This window comes from Maniola jurtina, chromosome 24 (assembly GCF_905333055.1).
Source record: "Maniola jurtina chromosome 24, ilManJurt1.1, whole genome shotgun sequence".
NCBI lineage: Eukaryota > Metazoa > Arthropoda > Insecta > Lepidoptera > Nymphalidae > Maniola > Maniola jurtina.
This window is the reverse complement of record NC_060052.1, coordinates 538,069-565,223: the sequence shown is the minus strand read 5'-3', so window position 1 is coordinate 565,223 and position 27,155 is coordinate 538,069. Positions and strand designations below refer to the sequence as shown.

The 27,155-nt window shown below is 37.4% G+C and overlaps 4 protein-coding genes across 9 annotated transcripts; 2 read left to right on the top strand and 2 right to left on the bottom strand.

Annotated features, from left to right (window-relative positions):
• Positions 1-458: 458 nt before the first annotated feature.
• LOC123877774 (ubiquitin thioesterase trabid) lies at positions 459-13,464 on the bottom strand. 3 transcript variants are annotated; one of them, XM_045924654.1, is made up of 19 exons: positions 13,140-13,464; positions 12,482-12,821; positions 11,455-11,538; positions 9,975-10,068; positions 9,401-9,495; positions 9,155-9,281; positions 8,296-8,412; positions 7,769-7,916; positions 7,392-7,477; positions 6,673-6,786; positions 5,987-6,115; positions 5,443-5,584; positions 4,989-5,124; positions 3,945-4,053; positions 2,832-2,964; positions 2,217-2,310; positions 1,513-1,658; positions 536-738; positions 459-503 (listed from the first exon to the last, which is right to left on the bottom strand). In XM_045924654.1, the coding sequence occupies exons 2-18, from the start codon at positions 12,614-12,616 to the stop codon at positions 657-659; spliced, it is 1,971 nt and encodes a 656-aa protein (XP_045780610.1). In that variant the 5' UTR covers positions 12,617-12,821; positions 13,140-13,464; the 3' UTR covers positions 459-503; positions 536-656. The 3 variants fall into 3 exon arrangements, with proteins under 3 accessions (XP_045780610.1, XP_045780612.1, XP_045780611.1); XM_045924656.1 differs by having other exon boundaries at positions 8,296-8,409; XM_045924655.1 differs by having other exon boundaries at positions 13,225-13,464.
• A 622-nt stretch (positions 13,465-14,086) lies between these two features.
• LOC123877770 lies at positions 14,087-15,958 on the top strand. Its single transcript, XM_045924647.1, has 5 exons — positions 14,087-14,472; positions 14,620-14,710; positions 14,973-15,125; positions 15,221-15,695; positions 15,894-15,958. Exons 1-4 carry the CDS (start codon positions 14,210-14,212, stop codon positions 15,686-15,688), a joined length of 975 nt encoding a protein of 324 aa, XP_045780603.1. The 5' UTR covers positions 14,087-14,209; the 3' UTR covers positions 15,689-15,695; positions 15,894-15,958.
• On the top strand, positions 15,899-24,391 carry LOC123877771 (nucleoplasmin-like protein). 3 transcript variants are annotated; one of them, XM_045924649.1, is made up of 6 exons: positions 15,899-16,047; positions 16,656-16,795; positions 18,324-18,449; positions 18,733-18,858; positions 20,678-20,728; positions 22,300-24,391. In XM_045924649.1, exons 1-6 carry the CDS (start codon positions 16,026-16,028, stop codon positions 22,399-22,401), a joined length of 567 nt encoding a protein of 188 aa, XP_045780605.1. In that variant the 5' UTR covers positions 15,899-16,025; the 3' UTR covers positions 22,402-24,391. The 3 variants fall into 3 exon arrangements, with proteins under 3 accessions (XP_045780605.1, XP_045780607.1, XP_045780604.1); XM_045924651.1 differs by lacking the exon at positions 20,678-20,728 and having other exon boundaries at positions 15,900-16,047; XM_045924648.1 differs by lacking the exons at positions 20,678-20,728; positions 22,300-24,391 and adding an exon at positions 19,510-19,713 and having other exon boundaries at positions 15,911-16,047.
• A 612-nt stretch (positions 24,392-25,003) lies between these two features.
• LOC123877769 lies at positions 25,004-27,095 on the bottom strand. Of its 2 annotated transcripts, none has more exons than XM_045924645.1 (2): positions 26,830-27,095; positions 25,004-26,568 (listed from the first exon to the last, which is right to left on the bottom strand). In XM_045924645.1, exons 1-2 carry the CDS (start codon positions 26,933-26,935, stop codon positions 25,139-25,141), a joined length of 1,536 nt encoding a protein of 511 aa, XP_045780601.1. In that variant the 5' UTR covers positions 26,936-27,095; the 3' UTR covers positions 25,004-25,138. The 2 variants fall into 2 exon arrangements, with proteins under 2 accessions (XP_045780601.1, XP_045780602.1); XM_045924646.1 differs by having other exon boundaries at positions 25,004-26,562.
• Between the last annotated feature and the right edge of the window lie 60 nt (positions 27,096-27,155).

The following is a 27,155-nucleotide window of genomic DNA, read 5'->3' as shown; positions in this document are numbered from 1 at the left end:
TTTGATTATTAAATTGATATTAACGACTTCGAGAAATTCTCTATTAAATACAAGCCTTTGTATGTAAGACATAAGATGGACATAGCTGCCGCATTGTGCTAAGGAATTAAAACGAAAAAGAGTAGGAAAGTCTTATTCTTTTGAAATATGACAAAATAATGTATGCTGGAATTGCCTTTTATAAGGACTACTACAAAATCACTCCACACTGACACCACATTAATATTACACATTTTTTACTGGTGGGAGGAGGCTTCGGCCGTGGCTAGTTACCACCCTACCGGCAAAGTTGTGCCGGCAAGCGATTTAGCGTTTCGGTACGATGCCGTGTAGAAACCAAAGAGGTATGGGTTTAGTAAAACTGCCAAACCCATTTCAGGTTAGCGCGCTTCCATCTTAGACTGCATCATCACTTACCACCAGGTGAGATTAACTTGGATTTGAATTATAAAAATAAGTTTAAACATTGCACCCGTGCGAAGCCGGGGCGGATCGCTAGTAGTTTCGTATATAATTACTACTACTAATTAGATTCGTATATACGATTTTATTTCACACAAAATAAGTTGGGTCAGGTGGTGTGTTGTGTGCTTGAGTGTGTTATGTGTGTCTGTAGCATGTAATTGTCTGTGTGTGTGTGTGTGTGTGTGTGTATGTTACTCGTCGTCTGTATCCGCGTCGGATGAGAACTCCGCGGCTGTATGCAGTCTTGGCGGGAATGGGCCTCGGGTTTGTTGCCTGGGGAAAACAAGTGACAATTAAATTAAAAAAAAACCTAGATTAAGATTGCAAAAAAATTGTACGCTGTTGATTACGAAGAAATTAAAAAAAAAACATGTGTACAGTTCACACGCGGTACAAGTCTTCAAAAAACTAAACTTAGGTTCCTTCCAGTTTAAGGGGTACCTACAAATTATCGTGGGTAGCACCGTGTTCCTTCGTCTATCAAGGTCGTGGTGAAATAACACAAGAAAATAGAGCCTCGATAGCTCAACGGTTGAGGAGCGGACTGAATTCTGAAAGGTCGGCGGTTCAAACCCCACCCGTTGCACTATTGTAGTACCCACTCCTGGCACAAGCTTTACGCTTAATTGTAGGGGAAAGGGGAGTATTAGTCATGATAAGCATGGCTAATATTTAAAAAAAAAAGAAAAAAATTACTGATTTAATTGGGATGATGACTATGTCAAAAACAAATTATTTCTTAGGAACTATTAAATAAGTTTGCTGACAATTTTATCCATTCAACTAAAAAATTACGTCAGATTACGTCAAACGTTTATGACGTCACATCTGCGTATTTCATACAAGCTCCCATCAATCAGTAGTCACATCTGCGTATTTCATACAAGCTCCTTTATTGAGCAAGCGTTTCGACGTTTGATAAAAAGTTGCTAATTGGACTAGTAGTCATTAATCATCATCTCCATTCCTTTGACTTTACGTTGTAAATACAAATGAGATCAGTGCATGCGTCGGGAGGGGCAACTGCAGTCCTTTGACTTTACTTACGCAAGTCTTCTATAGTGGTTGAGCCACTCTTCTAGCATCTGGGCCTGTAGCAGGGGTCTGGCATGCAGGCGCTGAGCGGCCGCGAAGGTGCCACCACTGGCGTGTGACGTCACCCAGCGACGCACCACGGCTTCCTCCTCTGCTAGCTTTGAAGTTATACGAAATCACATTCACGATCACGATCGATTGACATAACCAAAATCGATATTTATGTCACATAGATACAGTCCGTCAGTCCGTGTGCACAGGAATTTTTCGATCTTGTCTCCCTTTCACCATTTTACCACCGAACCTCAAGACGTCGAGCGATATTTTCATCCTTATGTCGTCGACATTCCATCTACACGCACGAAACGTTTTGCGTCATCGTTCCTCATACGCATGGCTAAGTTTCCTACCAATTACAGTCCGGGTATCTTTAAATCAAGAGCAAATAGACATCTTCTAGATAAACGCGTCCCATCTTAGGCCACATCATCACTTTTCATCAGGTGTGATTGTGGTCAAGCGCTTGCCTATAATGGATAAAAAAGAAAAAAAAGTTGTTTTAGCTCTGGCTTATGTAATGTGGTTAAAACTTGTGCGGTTGCGTATCGAAAAGAGCCGATTGTTTTTTTTTTAATACTGGAGCAATTTCCGATCAAGTGGGTAATATGTTTCCATATCAGTATGTTTTGGAGTGTGAAAGTGATGACAGAACTCACCTCATCGCAGGTGAGGAAGTGCACGGGCAACAGCTTCCCTTCCGAGTCCGTGAGCGGCAGGTACGTCGTGTCCTCACTCTCTTCCTGTTGCTCCCTGTCAATACAAGGGAGAACACCGGTGAGTTCCCTTTATATCTATATATTCTAATATTTTTTTTATTCATATACCAGTTAGCCAGTTAGAAAAGATATGAAGACATCTCAAAGCTTCCCGGACACAGTCCAGCCGAGTTCGATTCGGTGGCTCACCTCTTTCCCAAAATTAGACTTATCTAGCTGGTTTGTGCACTCCAATAATTTCTACTTAAATTACTAATAATGTGCATAAGTACAGATTCTGAGCGCAACTAAAATTTAGAATATTCGCATCTCTTTCTTAACAATGTAATAAGAAAAGGAGAGATAAACCTAATTTTATTTAGAACTGTCAAACCTCGTGATTTTAGTTACCACTCGCAAGCCTATTGTTAGCGTGCACTAAAAATTTAAAATTCATGTTCTGTCCTTTTTTAGCCATATTAAAAAGAAAAAGATGCAGACACTATTAATTTAGTATAGAGCAAAACAAGAGAATCGACGCTAATTAGTGAGTTAGTGAGGCACAAACATACTCACCGACAGATGTAAGCGTGTCGATGCGAATAAGGCTCTATGGGCACGAGCGCGGAGAAGTGCCCGCGCGTGTAGCCGAGGCACAGAGGCGACTTGGAACAGAACTCTGGATCCCACAGCAAAGGTAGGTAGATTCCTGTGGGTAAAGGGGTAAATCAATATAATCAATTTACGAGACCTATGTGATTTTGACAAAAAATTGGGGCGGAAAAGCGCACTTTTTTTTAGAACATTTTTATACGAAAGAACACTTTTATTAAAAGTATGCTCCTGAAAAAAGCTTATTATATAATCGAAGATTATGTAAATGACAAAAAAGCTTGGATTTGACTCGCTCCAGCAATACACGGCGCTGCAATTGCTTGTATACAGCATGGCATATTATTGAAAATTGAATACTTGAAAAGAGCAACCGCCGAGTTTCTTGCTGGTTCTTCTTCTGGTAGGAACGGCATTCCGAACCAGTGGTAGATTATTTTAACGATTCAAAAGCACTTGTAAAAGTTTAATTGAATAAAAATATTTTGAATTTGAATACCTCATACTAAAATTGAAGGTCAGACTCATTATCAGTAAAAGTTTATTTTTATTTATAGACTTGCGCTTGGCTGCAATCAAACCTGCTGGCAAGTGATGATGCAGCCTAAGATGGAGTGCGCTTGCCTAGACGTTGCCACTGATTCAGTTCGACTTGTACTTGACTGATGCTCCTTACCTTGGGTTCTGTACCTCAAAAGGGAAAACGGAACCCTTATAGGATCACTTTGTTGTCTGTCTGTGTGTCAAAACCTATAGGGTACTTTCCGTTGCCCTTGAATCATGAAATTTGGTAGGTAGGTAGGTCTTATAGCACAAGTAAAGGAAAAAAATCCGAAAACAGAAGTTGTGGTTACATCACACAAAAAAAATTTAAATCATGTTCACAAAATATTTAATTCACTAAATCACATACAGATGGCGTAGACCGTTGTTAACTTGCAGAGTTCTACATAAAGGTGTTAGGTGTATCTTGCACGATGGTACGGAACCCTTCGTGTGCGAGTCCAACTCGCACTTGACCGGTTTTTTATTTTATTGGTAGTAGAAAGTGTTGTCTCTGGCATAAATAATACTCACCCTGGAACCTCGCGTAGCCGAGCGCCTCCCCGCGGAAGGAGTTGACTATGTCGACGCCGTACACGAAGATCGGCCGCCGCATCACGTGCGCCAAAGCGAACACGTGTAGCTGTGCAAAACATACTTTATGTAGTTCTAAGTACTAGAAACATTTACATGCACATTGCACACATCAAATCACAATATTGACTTGCGACTTCAAATGCTTCTAATGTTAAAATCGTTTTCACTAGTGTTTTTCCTCTCAGGAAGATATATGTCTCCTGTATCTTTCAGATCAGCACAGAACTGTATACTAGTTCTTTCTTTTTTCTCCTTTGCCTCTTTTCCCGCTCTTTTCTTCTTTGCCTGATGTAACGTCTTAGCTCTTGCAAGCTATGTCATGTCATTGGGGAAGATAACAAATCACAGAGATCTGTAGAGCGCACTTTGACATAGCTGAGACTTAAGCCACTGTTAGAACAAGACAGCGTTATACCGCTGGCATAAATCTGTCTCGTTTTAACTGAAACTTAAGTCTAAGCAAAGTCAAAGTGCACTCTAAAAATTTCAACTTGAGTCAGTATAGACGATCAATCAGCCTGTTTGCGTCCACAGCTGGACATAGGCCTTCCCGAGAGCGCGCCACCAAACAAGATCCCCCGCCTTCCTCATCCACCCACTTCCCGCTATCCTCTTAAGGTCGTCAATCCAGTGAGTCGGAGGTCGTCCCACACTACGCTTGCTGAAACGCGGTCTCTACTCCAGAACACAGACAATACTGTACAGTACAACCAAATTAATAATGCGCATGCAGATCTTCGCTAATTGTCGTATTACGAATCATTGAATCGTAAGAGCCCTAAACAATGCACTTGCATTTTGCACCTTGTTTTAAACAAATAGGAGTCAATATCATGTGTATCATACGACCGTTGCCGAACAGTGACGAAGATTTCTATGCGCATTATTGATTTGGTTGTACTGTAATATTTACTATTACTACCAATATAATAATACTGTAATATAATAGAGACTACAGTCAGTCAGTTAGTGAGGTGTTACCTGGTGCAGCGCAGTGCCGGGCCTGGCGGCGGCGGCCACGAGTCGCGACCACTCCGTACGCAGCTGCGTCTCCTCGGGCTGGTAGTGCAGCTGCGCCGCCTGCAGCCGCTCCCACGCCGTCCAGCGAGCGTAGAAACTGCATCAACAAGATCTCCGTTATAAAATCCATACTTCCATACTAATATGCGAAAGTGTGTCTGTCTGCTAGCTTTTCACGTCCCAACAGTTTAACCGATTTTTGGTACAGAGTTAGTACAGATTACACTCGAGAATCTCTTAATGTAAGTGATCAGTATGTTCTTTTTGAGAATAAATTCTTTAAACCGAATGTAGCTTTCTACTCGTGAAAGAATTTTCGAAATCAGTTCAGTAGTTCCAAAGGTTACTTGCTATAAACAAACTTGTAAACTTTACCTCTTTATAATTAATATTACTATTGTATAGCTAACCATACCTGCGGTTCGCGTGATGGAGAGCGTCGGCCAACGCGCCGCGCAGCACGTTGGTGCGGTCGGACACTCCGTACGCGGCCTGGCACACCGCGTCCATCAAGCAGTCGCCTGCGGAGCGGTTCCACAGTGCGTACAGACGTGAACCTGCGCGCAAACATCAATAATGATACAAGACCACCAAAAATGGCAAAAAAAACCAGTCAAATGTGAGTCGGACTCGCACACGAAGTGTTCCGTACACTAACTAAGAAATAACAGTTTCATTTTCATTTCGATTTTAAATCCAGTTAGCCTTAATTATTGCTAACCTCCGAAAGGAGATGGAGCTAAAAGAAGAAATTTATAATATTTATTGTTATAGTCGCAACTGAAATAAAACATTCTGTAATAATCTCAACTCCCAACCTATTACGGTACGAGATGCAGCCCGCTATACAAGGAACCAAAAGCTTAAACTGACGGACGGATAGGGTCCCGCTGGCAACCGTCTAGAACCCTAAAAAATGAAAAGTTTTTTGCGAAGGGATTTATAAATACGTAGATTACCTAGTGTAACAGTGAGATGCAAACTCCAATTGATTAGTGGTGGATCCGCCTCCAACGTTTGTTGCGCGTCGCGGTCCAACAGCTCCGTGAACAGCTGCTCTTGTATCGCCGCCGGGAGCTCCTCGATTTCTGTACACATACACATATAGAGCATCTTACATCAGAAGTGGGATCAGTGTGGAGCGAGGGTTTCAGATAAATGCTTCGATAGTAAAATCATAGGTTTTGATGTCAGACAAAATTGTTTCGATAATAATAATCATAGGTTTTGATGTCAGACAAATGCTTTGATAGTAATCATAGGAGGTTTTGATGTCAGACAATACCTTGATAGTAGTCATAGGAGGTTTTGATATCAGACAAATGCTTCGATAGTAATTATAGGTTTTGATGATGTCAGGCAAATGCTTCGATAGTAATCATAGGAGTTTTCGATGTCAGGCAAATGCTTCGATAGTAATTATAGGTTTTGATGATGTCAGGCAAATGCTTCGATAGTAATCATAGGAGTTTTCGATGTCAGGCAAATGCTTCGATAGTAATTATAGGTTTTGATGATGTCAGGCAAATGCTTCGATAGTAATCATAGGAGTTTTCGATGTCAGGCAAATGCTTCGATAGTAATCATGGGTTTTTTTAAAATAAGTGAGCAATTTCTGAGCAAGCGGGAAATAAGTTATGATTACCTGAAGGCAGGGAAAACGTGCAGAACTCGTTGATGTACCGGCAGGGAAAGCTACCCTTTTTGTGACGCACGCAGCTCGAGATGTGGCGACGAATGGCCGTCGCGAGATCCGGAGCTGTAACCAATCGTATTTCGCGGGATGGAAACTATCCTATTTTCTGTAGCTTTATTTTTTTTCTCTCTGTCGTCTGGCTTTACAAAGATTAGCCAATGTCAAGTTAGTAGTTAATTACAAGTTAGGGAAACCATATAAGTATGAACTTGGTCTGTGCCGGCGCTCGCCGACACACGTGCGGCACCCCTTTAGAGCGCTTCCTAGTCAGTTCCATCACCAAAAACACCAGTAAAACACAAAACCCGGTCAATTTAACACAAAAAAAAAAACACTCAAAAAAGGCAGAGCACGCGTGCCAGCAAAAGCCAACACAGACGAAGTCCCCTTCTGTAGCTTTATACTCATTAAAATTGCATCCTTTTTTTTGATTTATAGTCTAGCGCTTGGCTGCAGACTTGCTGGCAAGCGATGATGCAGCCTAAGATGGAGCGCGCTTGCATAGAAGATGCTTGAAAGTTGAGAGGTATATCACTCACCACTTGACTGCGTAATTGGACGTAAAAATTTAATCTATTCTATTTTTGACAAAAATCTAAATCCATGAAGCTGCGAGAATTATCTAGTATTCCATATTTTTTAATTATATGTTTTAAAACACGCCATACCTACGTAGGAAGGTGACCTTTTCAGTCCGGGGCCACCGCCCGATATTCGAGACAGCAATGTCGACAGTATTTCTTGCCTTTGAAATCTGAAAATAAAATTTTAGGCTATTAACAGACATCTTTTACTTACTTGGACTCTTTAGAAGTTCCTAACTTTAGGCAGCTGTCCCTCCGCCGATAAGGAAGCAACTAGCTGTCGACCATTTTTCGTTCAAAGAACGTACAACCAATGTGCTTTATGCCAACACAGCAAACTATCAACAAGTGCACTTCTCTAGATGGCGGCTTTAGTTCCGATTTCGGCCACGTGCCAAAAGAGCCTTGTCGGACTGTATGTCCAGCAGTGGACGTCTATCGTTTGACGATGACTGCGTTACCTGATAGCTAGGTGAACGAGGGTGTGACCAGGGTCAAAGGCTGAGGCGCGATTCAACAGGGCCACTTCAGATGCCGTTAGCGCTCTTGCAGGGTCTCCTCCCGATGATAGATAGGCGTCCACACAATGCGCGTCGCCTTCCACCACACCTGTTATAAACCATCGGAGTATGAGAACGAGGGAATCGAGAGTGCACCTGTGTTTGAGCACACTTGTGCAATATATAATGTGAAACCAGAACGAAGACAGGTGATAGTACTGATTATATTACTAATAAGCTACCTTAAAAAACGTGAAAAAAATAACATGAAATTAACATTTCTAAATTATATCAATCATTTCGATTGTCTTCAAAAGTGTGATTTTTTAGTTTATGTGCAATAAGGAGTGACTTAACTCCAGTACTAAAGAGATATCTTGTGTTACGAGTATCGTCACTTTCCTCTGAACTAAATATAGTGTTATCCTCTTCGACAGGAAATATAACGAAAAGGACGGCACTATGTATTAGATTCAGTGTATATTGACCTAGGCAGGCTTGCAGCCATATCCAGTCGGTGTTGTTCCTTCGCTTGGAGCGGCGCGCGTTGGCTTCAACGTCGTGTTGCGGCGTGGGCTGACTGTTGCAGATGTCGTTGATACCTACTGCAAACATACATGCCAGTTAGGGACGGTTGTTGCATAACAACAATCGAATGAATCGAACAATTGATTGACGATCGATTTATTCGTCTTCAAAAAACAATCGAATAAAAATCTACTAATGATTGTTAAATTTTGGTATGGTTTTTTCGAATGTTTGAGAATGAATGAGAGGTCTGGAACGAATCGAAAATCAAGCATTCCATTTTCGATTCCTTCATCCCAGACCCACTTGCTATGTACGAGTAACAATTGAACAATCGAAAACAATAATTTTCGATTATATATGCATATTAATGTGCATACATGTTCGATTACATCTGACATGTCGTTAATGTATGTCAAAAAAAGTATAGGTCCCTTTACGCTACCTCGCGGTACTCCACACGCATTGCGTCTAAAACTAGTTTGGATTGTTTCCTTTGGTTGCCAACGGTTTTTGTTATCTCCACACATTGGTTACAGCCTTTTAAATAGCTTTGTATGCAATCTAGTGGTTTTCCTCTTATACCATATCTATATAACTTATGTATGTAACAGTAACCTGTGACAGAAGTAACACAATGGTAGCCATTTTGATTTTTTATAAACATAGAAGCAATAGAAATGCACAATATGCGAAAATTTCAACCTATTATTACACGAGATTTAGGCTGCTGATAGACAGATGGACAGACGGACAGTAAAACTTAATACAGCACCGTTGGCACCCAGGGTAGGGAACCCTAAAAACTATCATATTTACCAGCGGTCGTGGGGTGTGCGGGGTGCGCGGGGTGTGTGGGGTGCGCGGGGTGCGGGCGGTGCGCGGGCGCGGGCGCGCCGCACATCGCACACTTCAACGAGCGAGGCCAGTTTTCGTACGTACATGTCTGTAACAACATATTGGCTAACTGCACACTGTGGCTAATTCTGTTACTACCCGACTTCAGCAAAGCCGAAAGGAAGGGTTATGATTGATGATGATGATGGGTTGATACTAATGACTCACCGCACAAGGCCACTTGGTGACAGCCGAGGCGCCGGCTTGTCCCTGCGGAGATGATATCCTCAAAGGTTTCAGCCTCTCTGCTATGGCTTCTGCGCCTTCAATCAAAATAAACAAATGCCTTTTAACAGACCAAAAATAAAAATAGTAAATATGAGAAGAGGAATAAGAATTTTTTGTAATACAAAAATTCTTCCAATATCTGCTGCTTTACCCCAGATATACCATCTTTGCGGTTTTCACGTCAGTTAACTGTGGAATCTTTCTCAGCACAAGCAGCAGAGCTCAGTTTAGCAGCAAGAGTTGATATATAGGTGAACGAATGAACACTATTCTGACATTTAAACTATCATGAGTGATTTCCATTATAAGTATAGGTTGTTACGGCTATACTCACGTATTTAGTCGATGTAAGCCCGACTATTTCGCATTAGTCGGTTAGTTTATTTGTTTAATGATGATCAGGGAGTATAACCCTTAGCAATGAAATTCATAGCTCTTTCCATAGTACAGTGGAAAGGGTTTCTGTCGAGTAAAACAACAGTAATGACAGAGTTTTCTGAGGAATTAAACTGACCACAGTCATCCTGTGTGGGCAAAGCGCTGGCGCCGTCCTGCAGCTTGAATATGTCCTCACCGAGAGACGGTTTTTGTGCTCGGCACATGGTACACTGTGAACAATTACATACAGTTCAAATAGATGTAAATATAGATTTTACTTGAATAACCCCATGTTGTAATGTAATTAATTATCTGTCAAAATCGGTAAACGGATGGGCCGAGAGAAGCTAACAGACAGACACTTTCGCATTTATAATATTATATTGCTATAGTATGTATATTGTAGCGGATTATTTTATCTCTAGCCTTAAAAGGGAAATAAGACATCACAAGCGTGTAATATGACGCCATCGCATCAGAAAAATAATGTTTCATTGTAAATAGACACGGCAAGTGACTGGAGGTCAACGGATACCTTATTTGGCAGTCTCGAGTTACCGCGTGCATTCATTTTTTGTGTTTCGCACCTCAAAAGGAAAAACGGAGCCCTTATAAGATCACTTTGTCGTATGTCTGTCTGTCTGTCTGTCCGTCTGTCTGTCGTGTTTGTCAAGAAACCTAAAGGGTACTTCCCGTTGACCTACAATCATGAAATTTATCATGAAGGTAGGTAGGTCTTGTAGCACACATAGGGAGGAAAATCCGAAAACCGTGAATTTGTAGTTACATTGTGTACAATTAAAATGTATCCATGAACAAATAGTTATATGGATAAATAATATGGATTGCAATTATTGTTGCAATGCAAAAAAATCAAGACTATTGACCATTGTTGGTAAAACCGATAACTTTTTACGACACAACATAAACCTTACTCATAGCAAAACCTCTGATAACAAGTCAATAAAATAAAAAAAATGTGAAATCATCAACATGATAGCAGCCAGAGTTCAAACCAGATTTAAGCTTAGAACACACTACCAACTTGTCGGCCTACAAAAAGTTATAAGTATATTTTAGAAGCAAACTGTAATAAAAAAAACTGATCATGTGCCAAATTTCATAATTCTAGATCAACGGGAAGTACCCTATAGGTTTTCTTGACAGACACGACGGACGGAAGGATGGACGGACGGACAGACATACAGACAACAAAGTGACCTTATAAGGGTTCAGTTTTTCCTTTTGAGGTACAGAACCCTAAAAACATTAGAAAATGACAATTTTGAAAACTGACTGATTTTATCACCCTGTCCCCATATCCCTATTTTGACGTTGCGACAATTTTTCATTTCATTTCATTTATTTGCCTAGAATCTAGATTGAGGAGTACAATAGATGTTATGCTTATGGGTACAGTACCTACAATCTTCCAGGGAGTGGCATGCAAATTAATTTCTTATTCTAATTTTACATAATAAAAATATCACAATAACCCAAAAAAATAAAATTTTATACTTAGTAGGCAACCAGACAAAAAGTCTCAAGTGTGCTCAAGCTCTAAATAGATACAAAATAAACAATGGGCGAGTACAAAAAATGGAGAAACACAATACCTTGCGTGAAAGTGGGAAGTTCTCATATGTGCAGATCTCACATTTCCACTTGTTGCCTTCAGTAGGGGCCGAGCTTGCTGTCATCTGCAACACACAAAGATTTATAACTGAATGTCATGACCCCTTCCATTCATTTCTTTATAGGGGGTTTTGGGAATAATCTTAGTAATATAATTTCAAAACACAAAAAAATGTTACATGGGGTTATCCAACAAATTCCTGAAAGGCCAGCAACGTATAGGAGATTCCTCTGGTACTACAAATGTTCAAGGGCACCATACAGATTTGTCTGGTTTAGTGGATTATAGCAAATTAAGCTTTTTGGTTCCTTTTAATACATATGTAATTAATAACCTAGTCACAGGTGCATGAAACAACAAATTACATTTACATTTTAAATTACATAAACATAATATATTATAATTGGGTCTAATGTATTGCTAAACTAGCACACTTTCTAACTATACCAACGTTAATATTATGAACAAAGAAGTAAAAATTTCATCATCATCATCAATCCATTGCTGGCTCACTACTGAACATGATTCGCTTCTCAGACTGAGAAGCGTTTGGTCATAGTCCACCACACTGGCCAAGAGGAAATTGGTAGACTTCACACACCATGGAGAACATTATGGAGAACTCTCAGGCATGCAGGTTTCCTGACAACATTTTCCTTCAATGTTAACACAAATGCTACTTAATTGCTTAAAACAACTCCAAAAAGTCAGATATATGAACAGGATGGGGGACCCCCAGCCTCCCGAAGATGCAGACATGTTAACTACTAGGCTATCACTGCTCTTTTAGATAATGCAATAAGGACTATACAGTAATTCAACAACATATATTTTTTTATTTAAATAATTGCTTTTTTTATATTTCCCATACAATCAGTTGGACTATGAGCAGATTCCCCAGCTCACTACTGAACAGCTTGAGCTCCTCTCTGAGTGTGATAGTGTTAGGCCATAGTCTACAGATGCCTATCCGGATGGGATAGATTAAAAATAAGATGGTAGCTAACCTGAGCAATATTAGTCTGTGAAGTGTGCACAGAGGCATCAACTTGTGCATCACACTCTGCAGCGGGCAGTCCCGCCTCGCTGGCAGCCAATGATGGACTCTTGTTGCTCCCATCATACTGCGACTCCTCACTCATTGTACCATCCACCAGCCTTATGGTTGCTGACCATTGACTTTCAGCACATAGATACTACAGCTATGATGTACACATTCTAACAGATTTCTTTAACGTGCATGAACGAAGCTAGTAGCTAGTGTATTTGTACAGCTGCTTTTATGTTCTATTTTTCTATATAATATATTTAACCTTACTTAGATTATGCACGTTATGTTTATATGATCTGAAAACAACACAGAGCTTTCTAAGTACGAATATTGTATTTCGATTACAGCTAATACGATCAAAATAAACTAGTGAAGGTACAGTTCACAAAGCACTTCAGAAATTCTAGTTAGAAATTTTGACAGATCATAAGCGTATGTCCGCACGAATTTCGATTTTACTTAGGTAGTTACACCTCCGGAAAATGAGTAACTACGAATCTTGGGAATCTTGGCATCGCTCGTCTCCAAATTTTGGCGTTGTTACACAACAAAAATGCATCGAGACACGGGTGGCATAAGGTCAAGTACGAAACGGTAAAATATAATTCACTCACTATTGTTAGCCCAACAGTTTATTGTTGTAATATTATGCGATTTTACATTTACACAAGAAAATATGATAAAATACACAAAACAAACCGGGGCAGACAGGAGGAAACATAAGAAACAACGGAGATAAAGACGATTATGTTTATTACGGTATTTTGACAAATAAATTTGTGTCAGATCGAAACCATGGCTCACTAACTCGAATAATGGGAAATATTGTTACTGTATTGGTTGAAAAACAAACAGTTTTTTATTTTGTCCAATAAACAAATGGCATGCATTTCAAGACACCAATGGAAAGATTAATAACTAAATTCATGCAATTTTAGGACGAATCACAAAATGGTAGAATATATTTTGCAAATCACAAACACCACAGCTTTTTTTTGTTTCTCTCTCGTCTGGCTTTACAAAGATTAGCCAATGTCAAGTTTGTAGTTATTTGTAACAAGTTAGTTAAACTATACAAGTATGGACCCCGTCTGTGCAGGCACTCGCCGACACACACACGGCACCCCCTTAGAGCGCTTTCCAGTCAGTTTTAACAAAAAAAAAAAAAAACACTTCAAAAGGCAGAGCACGCCCGCCAGCTAACACCAACACAGCGAAGTCCTGACCACAGCCCAGACCACAGGCCTACACCACCATATGTTATTGGTCTGTGACCACTATTGTTTATATACTATCTCTATGCCACTATTACACTACCCCTGGCCACCATAGACTCAAACCATGAACCACAGATATTTGAATTTTATTGGATTTTATGTTACATACTACAATACTACCACCTTAAAGGGTAAGTTATGGCCAAGTCATGGCCAAGTATACGCTACGCAAATAAGAAATCTCTGTAAAGTCTTTATAATGTGCGTTAGTCTTAATAAGGTTACCAGCTAATAATGACATTCCATGATTTTCGTCACAGATTCTGTCAAAATAAACTGCAAAATTATGGTTATTTTTTGTAAATATTGATAAAAATACTTAATATTGATTTTAATATAATATACTGTTAAAAGAATAACTTTGTAAATTTTTTAACAGTTTGCTTTGAAGGGTCTAATGCATCTGAATGAATTTAAGACGTATTATATCTGAAAGTTCTCTCAGGTCATCAACTTCCTCGCGCAAAAGTTTAAAAAAAATAGATGAAATCACAAAGCTACAAGACGAAATCGAATCACTTAAGCTTAATACAACTTCGTTAAAAGTCTTGTTAGAAAATAGGGACCTTGCTTTTGGTAATCTTGCTCGTGAAAAAGAAAAATTGTACATTGAACTCAAAAGTGCACAGAGGACTTATAGGAATTTACAACAAGAATTAGTCGATGAAAGGTATTTAAGCACAAACCAAATCTATTTAGTTAGGTTCTTCAAAAATAAGTTTCCATACGTGCCTAAGTTTAGTAAGTAACTATACGCGTTTAATAAATAAGTATAAAATGAAATAGGAATAACAAATGATGAATTCCATTATTATAGAGAAATCCATTCCAAAGAGAAAGAATTTTTGTTGGATAATATGAAAAGGCTATCGTTAAAATTAGCAAATAGTGGGGCTGCCGATGCTATTGTAAGTATGAGAGGATTTTAATAATCAAGAAGCTCTAGTTAATTCACTTTATACAATAAATAGTTCTAAAAAACATTCCTAGACAACTAATATTTTAAGTTTTAGAGTTCGAATTCAAAAAGTGAGGACATTGGCCGTACATTACAATTACATTTTACTAGGTATCTATTTTTTTTCAAAATTTCTATATTACTTATCATACTTATAATATATTTTCACGACAACATAATGACGTTCATGATGATGCTCTTTATATTTATAGATAAGCGAAGAAGAACATATTTTGGCATTACAAAATGAAATTAAATCAAAAGATGAGGTGATATACAATGTTTGTAGTAAATATTTTAAGTTAAAGAAAAGTAAAGAAGAACTGCAAAAGAAGTTTTTTGCTCTACAAAAGCATACAGAACAGGTAGGTAAATTAAAAGCACCATGTATATTAATACTTTCCAAAACAGAGGAAAACATAATTAATTACCTAGTTACGATTAATTTAATATTTTTCAGACATTCGAAACTATTATAACGTCTTTAGAGGATAACAAGAATTCTTTAGATTCATTGCTGGATGAATTAAGAGAAAGTGCTAAAATGAATCCAAGTCATAAGAAATATATTAAGTTATTGAAAATTAACGCCGATCTCAATTTCGAAAATACCCAATTGAAATTGTTTCTTATTGCTAAGAATGAATTCGAATCCAGTGGAGTTAAAGAAAACGCATCGAGCAATGCTTGTTCGCAAACCGAGAACCAAATTGATGCGTATAAAATCTTGCAACGACAAAAGTCAACGTATTTTGTCGACAATGTTAATCGACGGATTAATAGGAGCACCTGCACAGATAACTATTATACTCGTCTAGAGAGCACCTGTAAAGTAGCTGGAGTTTTTAGTAAACATAAGAATATCATCGGGAAAATCCGCTATAGATCAATGTCTGATAGTTTACTACCGAAGGATTTTTATAAGTGACTTATAGGTAACTAATTAGTTTATAATTGTTGTATTTTTACATAAATAAAGTGATCAAACCTAGTTAAATCTTTATTTTTTTTTTTAATTTTAGTATTCAGTCTTCATTACATTAATTGAATAACAAATCACTTTGATTTTACCTAATGTTGCATATAAAGTTGAAAAACACATAATATTCTTTTTCGGGAAAATATTTTTGTAGATCTTACCACACTGCATAAAAAAATTGCAATAGCTTGTTTATTGTTAAATGGCAACACCGGTCCCAGATTTGTGTGCGCCGGCATCGCACGTGAACGTGTCGCAAAAATCTCAATAAATTAGTGAAATCACAATGTCGGACGAATATTTCTATGGTAAGTAATATTCCCAAGTGTAATTCGCACTGTTTATTGTATTTATTTACTTGTTAACTTATGTACTTTAGCAGTGTTAGATAGCTTAAAGTAGCGTCAAGCTTTGACACCCGGCTACTTCGCCATTTTATTTCACAATTCAATATTCGCGTATTCTGTTGTAAATTCAGTATTTCTATCATTCTGGGTAGTTATGTGTGGTGTGTTGTGATATTCTGGAATACTAATAATTGTCAAAACATAATAACCATTGCCGCCATTTCGTACCACCCATATCGATGTTCATTCATTTAAAAGTGATAGAAAATGACGTGCACTATTGCAGAGTCAATGCGAAGTATTTACCTAATTTCAGAGTGTTAGATTATCGATCTCGTAATCAAGTGCTTTACTATAACGGGTAATTCGCAAATGTGCGTTGTGTGGCCTCGCAAGGGCGCGCAATTTGAAAGTATGGCGTCCATTCATGCAAGCGTCTTTAGTGACCGTTTGTCGTTTACATTTCGATATTCGAAGTATCCGAATCGGTTTGTTTTGTTTGTGTATGATAGGTTATGTGGAAAGTTGGTTATGTTTGAAGTGGTTTTGAGTGACTATTGCTGTTTCAGGTGTCACCCTCTCCTCCTCACATCAGTCGGAAACATGGGATCCGGAGGCGAAAGGGGACTACCCGAGGAGTAATAAACTACTCATACGCCAGGCACTTCTCGGACCAGATGCCAAAGCCGATGAATTAAATGTTATACAGGTAGCTATCAACTTTATCTATACTTGCCATAACAAAGTTGTGTTACAGTGACTCATAGTTACTGGAATCATTCCCGCGTGATTCGGTAGGTAATGGTTTTCCATAAGACTAAGATTTGGGATCAAAAGTAACCTGGATCAATTCTTACAAAGTCCTAAATCTATCTATGGCTGACCTTCGAAAATTTGAGTAGCTCCTTTGAAAAGCCAATATTTTTTGTTCTAGTATCTATTTTATTTGATGAACTTAGTATGAGGTAAAAATATTGTTTTAATTTTGATGAGTTGCAATATCTGTTGCTTCTCTTTGGCATCATAACAAAAAGGTCATGATCCAAGATAAGCGGATATTTTCTGTCTATTTAGTTTCCTAACTATAAAGTACTGACTAGAGAAGTATTATTAGAACTTAAACTAAGACTCAAATTTCAGAATGAAATATTCAAAACCATTAGATGCACCTTTTAGGTTAATTACTCATGACACCCAACTTAACAATAACTAGATAAATACATGTTATTGCCTGCATTTCATGTATAAAAATAAGCGATAATATAGATTATGTATAGGAATCTTAAAAAAGGCCATTATATTAAACATATTTTTATAAAAACTTTATAGCAATGTTAAGTGGTAGACCATGTGGTATTTTCAGCATTGTGAATAGGTTATGACTTGTGAAGTATGAGTCATTGTTATTTTCAACATTTCTAGAGTTCCACTAGTTGTTATTTATGAATACTAGCTTAAAGATTGCTTCAGAAGTCCTAGGACACATAGGTATTTTGACACATAGTGTGAACTATTTGGTTTCTTGGCATATTTCAGCACTAATTGTAGATGTGCAAGTAAAGGGTATGCTGGTTGAGGGCAATGGCCCTGCATATTGAATTAACAAATATCGAAACATCCATCCATACTAATAAACAATCAAATGCAAAAGTATATCACATTTTAGCAAGTAGAAAGTGTTTTTAACACAAGTGCTCACCTAATTTCAATGTTTGGCACAGGGATAGCTTGCATCCTGGAGATGGAAAGGATATTGTTTGGATAAACCTAAATCCATGTGGTCAAAAGCTCTTTTATAAGAACCTAGTCAAAATATCAGTCATATATTGCAATGCGACTTGTGGTAACCTTTTGTATGTTGTTAGTTCTATGTCAGAAACGTTTATACAAATGCTGACAACAACTTACATTGTTTCAACTCAAACAATGACAAACAGGGAAGTATTATTTTTAACCGACTTCCAAAAAAGGAGGAGGTTCTTCAATAACTAAAAATGATTATGCACAATTTAACTATTAAAACTGCTGTCATTAAATCATAGGAAACAACTGCTCAATTGTGGAAAAACTGCATTAATCATTACTAGAATCTCAATTGTTGTGATTGGCTGAACTTATCGCAATCTTGTTCCAGCAATGCACCTTAGCCGATAATGGGTTAACTAATTATGACAAAGTAGCTGTCATTTAACCATAACCGAGCCACTGAAAAATAACAAGTTGTCAATTTGTTACAGGTGGAGACAATGTGTCTTCAAGAGTCGATCAAAATCCCCGTGGCTATCCTCAAAGTGGGCGAGACGCGGCAAGTTCGCTTACACATTGAGTTCCCAGACGCGCCCGTCACATTCACACTCATACAGGTAATAATTGTTCATCGAAACCATTGTCGGCGCACTACTGGGCACAGGTCTGATTGTCGTCAAGCGCAAGTCTATCATGCAATATTACAAAAAAAAAAACAATTTATTCTAAGTTTTTCATGATGATAAAACTAACCAGTACACAAATGACGGGTGTGTTGCGTCGTTTTGATGCAACTCTGCCCGCCTGTGATTACTTTCGAGGCATTTGTCTGATCACCCCCATCCCACTTCTGATACTTCAAGCTCTATGGCCCGTACTAACCAATGGTTAATTGTCCAGGGTTCAGGGCCGGTGCACTTGATCGGTCAGCATCTCTTGGGTGCTTTGGTTGAGGAGTTTGAGGACATGGAGGAGATGGAAGAGGAAATGCTGGACGAGGAAGAGGGTGATGACTCCCAGTTCAAGGTAATTCTTGGTTACCTTGCTTTTTCTTTTGACAGATTAGCAACTGTGAAGTTGACTGGATGATAATCAAATATGTTTAAATTATATAATATAAATTGCGGGTACGTACCATGATCATTAATACAATAAAGCAGATTTTTCACTATGAGATAAATATTATATTTATTATAGTCCGGTCAAAATAAACATTCAAGGCTACAAAAATAACTTAGCACTCCCTACAGACCGAAGGACCACGAAACTACAATGGAACACTAAAGAGATTCGAATTTGTGACAAAAATGATTATACAATAGCTATTGACTTAGAAGTTAGGTAGTAACTAAGTCAGTTTCTCTGGTAGATGCATTTCCTTCATAATTCTTCACTCATGTATGGAACCACTTTGCAATACAAAACACTCACGGCAAGACTTGCTGTTAGTTGCTTGAAGTGAAATAATTGTGGTCACAGAAACCATGGTTTGAATTTAATCGCCACAAGTCTGATATTGCTCTGAAAGTTCCACAGGTTCGCGCCAATAGGTATGTGGTTTAGAAGCTTTCAAATATAATAAAAGTTGGTCAGATAAAGTTTGACAAAACTTAGAAACAGGTCATTTTGGTCATACAAAAATATTTAACTTTGACCTATTGATCATTTTCTTTGTAGAAACTGCTTTGGGAGTTACCAAAAGAATGCAGATCGCGAAAATTTAGAAATATGTACAACATAGTTAGTAAAGTTTTCAAAAAGCGAAAAGGGACTGAGGAGTTTCATAAGAAGTTTTTAGCGTTGGAAAATTACAAACTAAAAAAGCAACAGGTGGGATACATGTTTGCGAAACATTGTGGTTACTGAGATTTTATTGTATCAAGTCCCTATTTATATACCTATAATAGAATTGGTAAGTAGGAAAAATCATAGGTTTGTTGTATTCACAGAAGAGAAATAATAAAATATGTTTATCATTCACAGAAGAGAATATGTTTATCATATTGGTGATAACATCACATACATTAGGAGTCTAATGATTAGATTGTTAGAAGTATTTAAACCTTTGAATTGGGGCAATACGGTTGGCATGTATACTGAATTAAAGGGCGCCTGTGGTTTCTAATGATTAATTTAGGGCCTTTAAAATATAGCATTATCATGATTTGTTTTTGCTTTTAAAATATATCAAGTCATAACCAATAGGTAGTAAATATTTATTTGTTATAAAGAGTGTAAGGATAAGACTTCCCTCGGTCTGTGACGTCATAACCTAGTACTTAGAATGGAAATGTGTACTTTGATAATTTTATCTCTCATTTTTAACCCCAGACCCAAAAAGAGTGGTGTTATAAGTTTGACGTGTGTATCTGTGTATCTGTCTGTGGCATCGTAGCTCCTAAACTAATGAACTGATTTTAATTTAGTTTTTTTTTGTTTGAAAGGTGGCTTGATCGAGAGTGTTCTTAGCTATAATCCAAGAAAATCGGTTCAGCCGTTTGAAAGTTATCAAGCTCTTTTCTAGTTACTGTAACCTTCACTTGTCGGGGGTGTTATAAATTTTTAATTTACATTTGTAAAAGATACTAACTATTTTTATTAAATGTAATTTTTGCAAAAATTGCGCGCATTTTTTGCTATGTTCCCTGACCATTTATTACTTAATTAATATGAAATGGCCTAGGATTTTTCCTTTTTCACCTTGCTAAAATTGTTAAGTTAATTTAGCAACAAATAGTTATTTTTGTTGCATATTTATTGTTGCTTATTACATAGCTATTGTGTAAACAAGTAACTTGTTGCATTTGTATAAAGAAGTGATTCAGTAGATTACTACAATTTGCAGGAAGATGAGAATAAAAGGAAACCAACACCCGGCAAGCGCAAGACGAATGAGGTACTGAAAACCTTCAACTAATATTTAGTGTATGTCTAAATCTGATCGCAAACTGATCATCGCGCGCCGAACATGATGTGTCCACTAGCAATAAAACTTGCAAAAGCAATTTCGCAAGAAATTGCAGATATTACTTTCTAAATTAAGAAGTTTACACAAGTTAAAAAAAAGTATCCCCCCTGAAAATGCGCGGGACCTCAATTGCTTTTATAAATACTTGGCATAATATTGTATGTATATCAAATCTTTGAAAAGAAGAATCGCCGAGCTTCTTGCTGGTTCTTCTCGGTAGGAAAGGCATTCCGAACCAGTGGTAGATGCTTTTGACGATTCAAAAGAACTTATAAAAGTCTAAATAAATAAAAATATTTTGAATTTGAAAAAAAAAGGAATTTTTAAAATCGAAGTTTGTGTAAATAAAGAAGCGTAGATTTAATTTGCAAATGAGCGGGACTACAAAAAATACATGGAGTGATATTGTAAATTGAACATCTAAAAGCAAACCGAATTTCTTGCTGGCTCTGTAGGAGCAGTATTGTATATAAATAAGGGAACTCTGAACTGGTCGTATATCCATTTGATGGTTCAAAAGCATCTGTAAAAGTTTATTTAAATAAAAAAATATTTCACAAGGAAATCTTGTAGAAATTGACTCGTGACTCGCTGTGAGTGTTTACAGCTCAAGTGAATTGACAGGGCTGACTTCTGCAAGTATTATTGCTAGTGGACACTTGGAATAACACGTTTTATCAGTGCTGAAAATTCCAATGACGTCTGCAATTAACATGCTGACAAGTAAACAGAGCTCTTGCTTATGGAATGTATCTATGTTTGGGCACTGTACTTGTAAGGTTGACTGATGAACTAATTACGCAGCAGGATAGACCTATCCGCCGTCGCGCCTCACTTAACACATAAGTCATAGATTTACAAGTTTAGAGTTCTGTCTACCTGACCCTGAAAAAGTGCATGAGCATAAATTGTCATTTGAAATTTGAGCACTCAATCTGATTGGATGTGATGGTTGGTTTGCGATCAGTAAAACAGAGGGAAAAGGGCCTGAGGCCCAATTCTGCAAAATTATGACAGTTGACTAACTTTGACCACTGTAAAATGACAGTTTTAATATGACTAAACCTCAGCTGTCATATTTTTGGTATAAGTGGGCCCTTGTTACAAAATTTTGGCAAAAATATTGATGAAAGAACAAAATTGGCTGTTGGTTTTCTTTACTCATTCATCCCTTTACCTTCTGATAGATGTATTTTGTACAAATTGCATTATAAATTGAGATTTATAGAGCATACTTTGAAATAGCCTAGACTTGGACGCTGTTAAAACGAGACAGTGTTATGTCACTGGCATAAATCTGTCTCATTTTAACTGAAACTCAAGTCTGAGCAAATTCAAAGTATGCTTTACTCTACATAATAAATCTCTTTTAAAAGTGAACCATATACTTTTGACATGACAGTTGACCCATAAAATTAAAGAAAGAAAAGAAGTCATTTTGTACGGACTATATAAACTGACTGACTGTACATATGTTGTAGCAATGTTGTCTTCCACAGGACGAGGACGACGAAGAGGGCGAGCCAAAGGGCAAGAAATCGAAAATGTCAAATAACGCCAAAGGCAAGGCCGCGTCACCCAAGAAGAACGCTAAGAAGTGAGCAGCAGACGCGCGCCCCGCCCCGTCCCGCCGACAGACCAACCGTGAAGACTGACAACATTCGCGCCTGGCGATTACACCGCTTTGACGTTTAGCGACTCTCATACAAGTCTACAATTTCCGAGTCTCTATACTTGAATTTTACCCTCTAGTACTACCACTTTTGTAAGTTACAGAAATCATTTTTGAATGGCGCGAAAATATCTCAGCTAGGGCTTTTAAATACCGGATTTTTTCAATACCGGTATTAATACCGGTTTTTTTTTCAATACCGGGATCCTGGTATTTGGTCTGTAAAAAAATTTAAATTAAAAAAAATTAGTTTTTGAAGAAATGTTTCCATATAAAGTTTCTGTTAAAATGAGCCAGATTTTTGTAAGTGATACAAAGTTGTCTCATTTTAACTCTGTCTTAAGTCTGAGCAAAGTCAAACTTCGCTATTTTGGAGTTCAGCCTGAGTGTCAGCAAATCAGTAATTGTAGACCAAGACTAGATTCGTCAGACTTCTGTCCTAGACTTGTTGAGTATCGCTATATGTCAAAAATATTACAAGAGTCAAGGCCTTGGTTCATGTCTCCGTTGTAGGTAATCTGTGCTGAGAGTATTATTTGTAATGGTTCAACATTTAGTGACTAAAGGGCAGAAATGACAGACGATTTAAATCTTACAATTTAATTCTTGCCAAAAAACCTCAATTTTGATAATTTTAATTTCAAATATTATGATTCATGAGTATCCATTAGTTTATATAACTAGCTGATGCCCGCGAGTTGGTCCGCATGGATTTAGGTTTTTATCATCCCGTGTGAACTCTGATTTTCTGGGATAAAAAGTAGCCTATGTCACTCTGTTTCTAACTGTATTTAGGATTGCCAGATGCCCCGTATTTTACGGGTTACCCTGTATTTCAGGGTATGATAATACAGAAACCCGTAATTGCGAAAATAAAATACGGGGTTAAGTACGTTTTTCGTTGCTTATTGCTGTCGATGTTTGTCCTCGAATCCGAAGTTAGCCGTATTTGAATTGAAGTGGTCGCGAGTCGGTGCGGCAAGCGGTTGGGGCTACTTAGTTGTAACTAAACTACAATAGCGTGGTAATTCAATCTAGGTTAGCGTTGTATCGTTTCAGTGTGTGACTGGGAGTGCGCGAGTGTGGATGTCACTTTACTGGTCGAGGTATACTACAAAATATTCTGATCCTGTAGTTACTTCAACGCCTAAAGTGTAAGTTTTCAAGTTACTTAAATCTCGGGACCGAATTACCGGTATTTTTGTAGCGTTACCGAAATACCGTTATGGTGACGATAAAAATATATACCGGTAATTATACCACCCATGCTGTGTATGAAATAGCATCTTTGTCTTCTGTAAGGTTTCAAGTTATAGTGATGTGTGTTGGCGTAAATCTGTCACTTATTATGGAGCAAGTATAATTATTGACATCTATATTATATGCCATATATTTGACATCTTCATACAATTTGACAGATTAACGTTACTCACCTTCACGTTTTTGTCCTTGCTCTAAGTAAAGTACTTAGGGGCTGTGCTAAAATATGTAATATGTTTTAAGTGCTATTTATATATTTTTTAATATGTCGTTTTGTATGGACGACTTCATGTAAATTAAAAAAAAATTACATGGGTTAAATAAAAAAGTTTAGTGCTAGGCTTTGTAGAGCCAAAAACTTACACTCTAGGCCCAGATTGAGTGTGATTTGTATGGAAAACTTTCTGATTTTTTTTTTTCATTCCTTACTGTGGTAAAGTCTAATAATAGTTATATGTCTATGTAATAAGTGATCACCCAGATGTATTTTTAAGTTAAGACAAATCAGTGTATGTTAGACATTGATTGTTTTTGTATTTTGTATCAACTACTAGACATCCACATAACGACTTCTCATTTCAAAAAGTAACTATTATACTTTGTTTGTACATATACATATAAAACAAGAACAGTAATAATAAACCAATTTCTAAACATTCTTTATGCTTTTTTATTTTTCACCATTCATAATATCATTCCAAGATCTAAAAGATATACCTTAGGTACCTAACTATTTGTAGCGATGTTAGTTTGAGTTCCTTTGATTTTGATCTCGACCTGTCGAGAACAATACCTACCTACTTAACCTCACGGACTTAATTATCGGTATTTTTTGGATATAACGTTAGCCGTAGTGGCCGTACGGTAACGCTGCGTTACTAAAGTAGGTGCAGCTATGTTAAAGTAAAAAAAAGTGTCCCTTTGTCCTGTAAACCTGCCAAACATGATTCTAGGTCACATCACTTTCTAGGTCCACGAAAAGTACCCTATAGGTTTTCTTAACAGACATGAGGGACGGATGACAGACGGACAACAAAAAAGATTCCGACGAATTGAGAACCTCCTTTTTTGAAGTCTGTTAAGGATCCTAAAAGGGTTCCTTTTTCTTCTGAGGTACGGAACCCTAAAAACCGGTCAAGTGTTAGTCAAACTCGCGCATCGAGGGTTCTGTACAACAGAATTACTAAAACGGTAAGGAATTCTTTTGGTAACGAACCACAAACTAACTTTGCTTGTAGAGGTTGATTGTTAATATCAAAAAAACTATGATAGTTAGAGCGTTGGTTTTATTTTTCCTGTAAAATATACATTAACTTATAGAAATATAAAGTTATATTATGGTCAATAGTGACCCTAATTTTTTCAGATTTTTCGATTGGTACCTAGGTTAAACTAGAAACCTGACGCTATTTTCTATTCAACAAAGCTTGCAAAATTCTATTCCTTTCCCTCTGAATATCATTTGAGTCTTGTATTGCGGAGAGAAGTCTCTCAAATTTGTCTTTGTCCTTAGTTTCGTGGTCCTTAACAAGATTCCTTATTTCTGTGAAAGTTGTGTTATCAACGCTGCATTTATGGCTGCATTCTTTCCTAAACATCTTGGATCCATCGTAAATTTCTTCAAAATATGAGTAGTATGGCCAAGTGTTATCCTTTCCTGTGTCTCGCTTTTTCTCTGCTAATCTTATATAAGTTTGTTTCATGTTACGAAATTTTTTATCGCATTCTTCCACCGTTAAACCGAGCTGTGGACCGATTTGTCTCCATAACTGTTTCTTCTTCACAAGTGGGTCGTTAAATTTTTGTTTATTCTCCAAATAGAATGTCAGTAATTGCTTTATATAATCATGTTCCAAGGACTTGTAAACTATATTATCCTGTCCATCTTCCACTATTGCAAATGATTCATTCTCGAAAATCGTGACAAAGTCTTTGAAGTACCTCCATTTCGTTAAAGACCTACCTGTGTCTGCTCTCATTTTTAATCTTAAGTATGTTTGTTTAAGATTACGAAATTTTCTATCGCAATTTGTGGGAGATTCGCCAACTTTTCTAGAAATTTCTCTCCATAGTTCCTTTTTTTGAAATTTAGGGTTTCTGAACTTGTGAGCGATGTCGGAATAAGAATTTATTAGCTGTCTTATTTTATTTCTATTCCAAGGTCCCAAATCTGGATTGTAGTTGTAATAGATTCGTTCAAAGTAATGGTGGTACGGCCACTTTCTTAGCTTTCCAGTTTCTCCACTTCTCTCAATCCAGTTGAAGTAAGTTCTTTTCATATTCTTAAACTTATGGTAACAGTTATACTCTGTAGTGTTTAACTGTGAGGCAATGTCTTTCCAGATGTCTTTTTGTAAATGTTCTGGGCTACGGAATTTGCTTATATTATCAATGTAGAGAGTTAATAATTTGCGAACTTTGGAGTCCTCCCAAGGTGGTAGCATGGTCATAGATAGGGACTTGCAGTCTTTGAAAACTTCATCGCACATGTTGTAGTGGACCCATTTTATTTCTTTACCAGCTCTATTCTTTTTCAGTAGCCTTATGTATGTTCTACGAAGGTTTCTGTATTTCTTGTCGCACTCTTCAGGAGTTGTTCCCAGTAGGATTGATACTTCATTCCAAATCATTTTGTCTTTGTTTGGACTTTTGAATCTGTTTTCTAGACAGAGTGACAGCAATAGTTTAATTCTATTCCTGTCCCAGAAGTTGTAGTCTTTGGTTTCCTTGGCAGGGTCCTCTTGGGGTTCTGGTAAATGGTCTACTTGGACATCATGAGCATATTGCCGAGTATCTGCTGAGCTGTCTACCACATAACGCGTTTCTTGAGCTGCAACTGAAAATAAAATTCAGTATATAAATATTACTTTATACAGCAAAACAGTATATTTGTAGTTTTAAGCATGGCTAATAAAATTAATATTCCCCTTGTTCAACTAAACAGTATTATGCTTGGTACAGAAGGAACAAGTCTAATAAATTATTGTTATATTAAAGTTCACCGAGTGGGATTGAAAACTATGAACTTTCGTTTTATTCTGCCCCTTCAAACCATTGGGCTACTGGCTCTTTAAAAACTGCATGTTATTTTATATACCTTGTGCTTGTGGTGCTTGTATAGTAAAATTATTGCTACTGAATATAACATTGCTTTGGTCTTCTCTCACGACAAACCAATAACTTTGTGGATTGTTGATTTCCATTATGCAGTTACTGAAGTTTTTAATGCTGTAAATTGGGCTGTTACACCTCGACGCAAATTAGGTAATTATAATTTCGTTAAATAGAGGGACCCAATTTAGCTAACCTGCTAGAAAATAATGGATTAGAAAAATTCAACAGAAAAGTAAACAAATAACATGAGTAACCATAGACAACACAGACCTGTAACACAATCCGGAAAATAGATAAACAAAACAACCG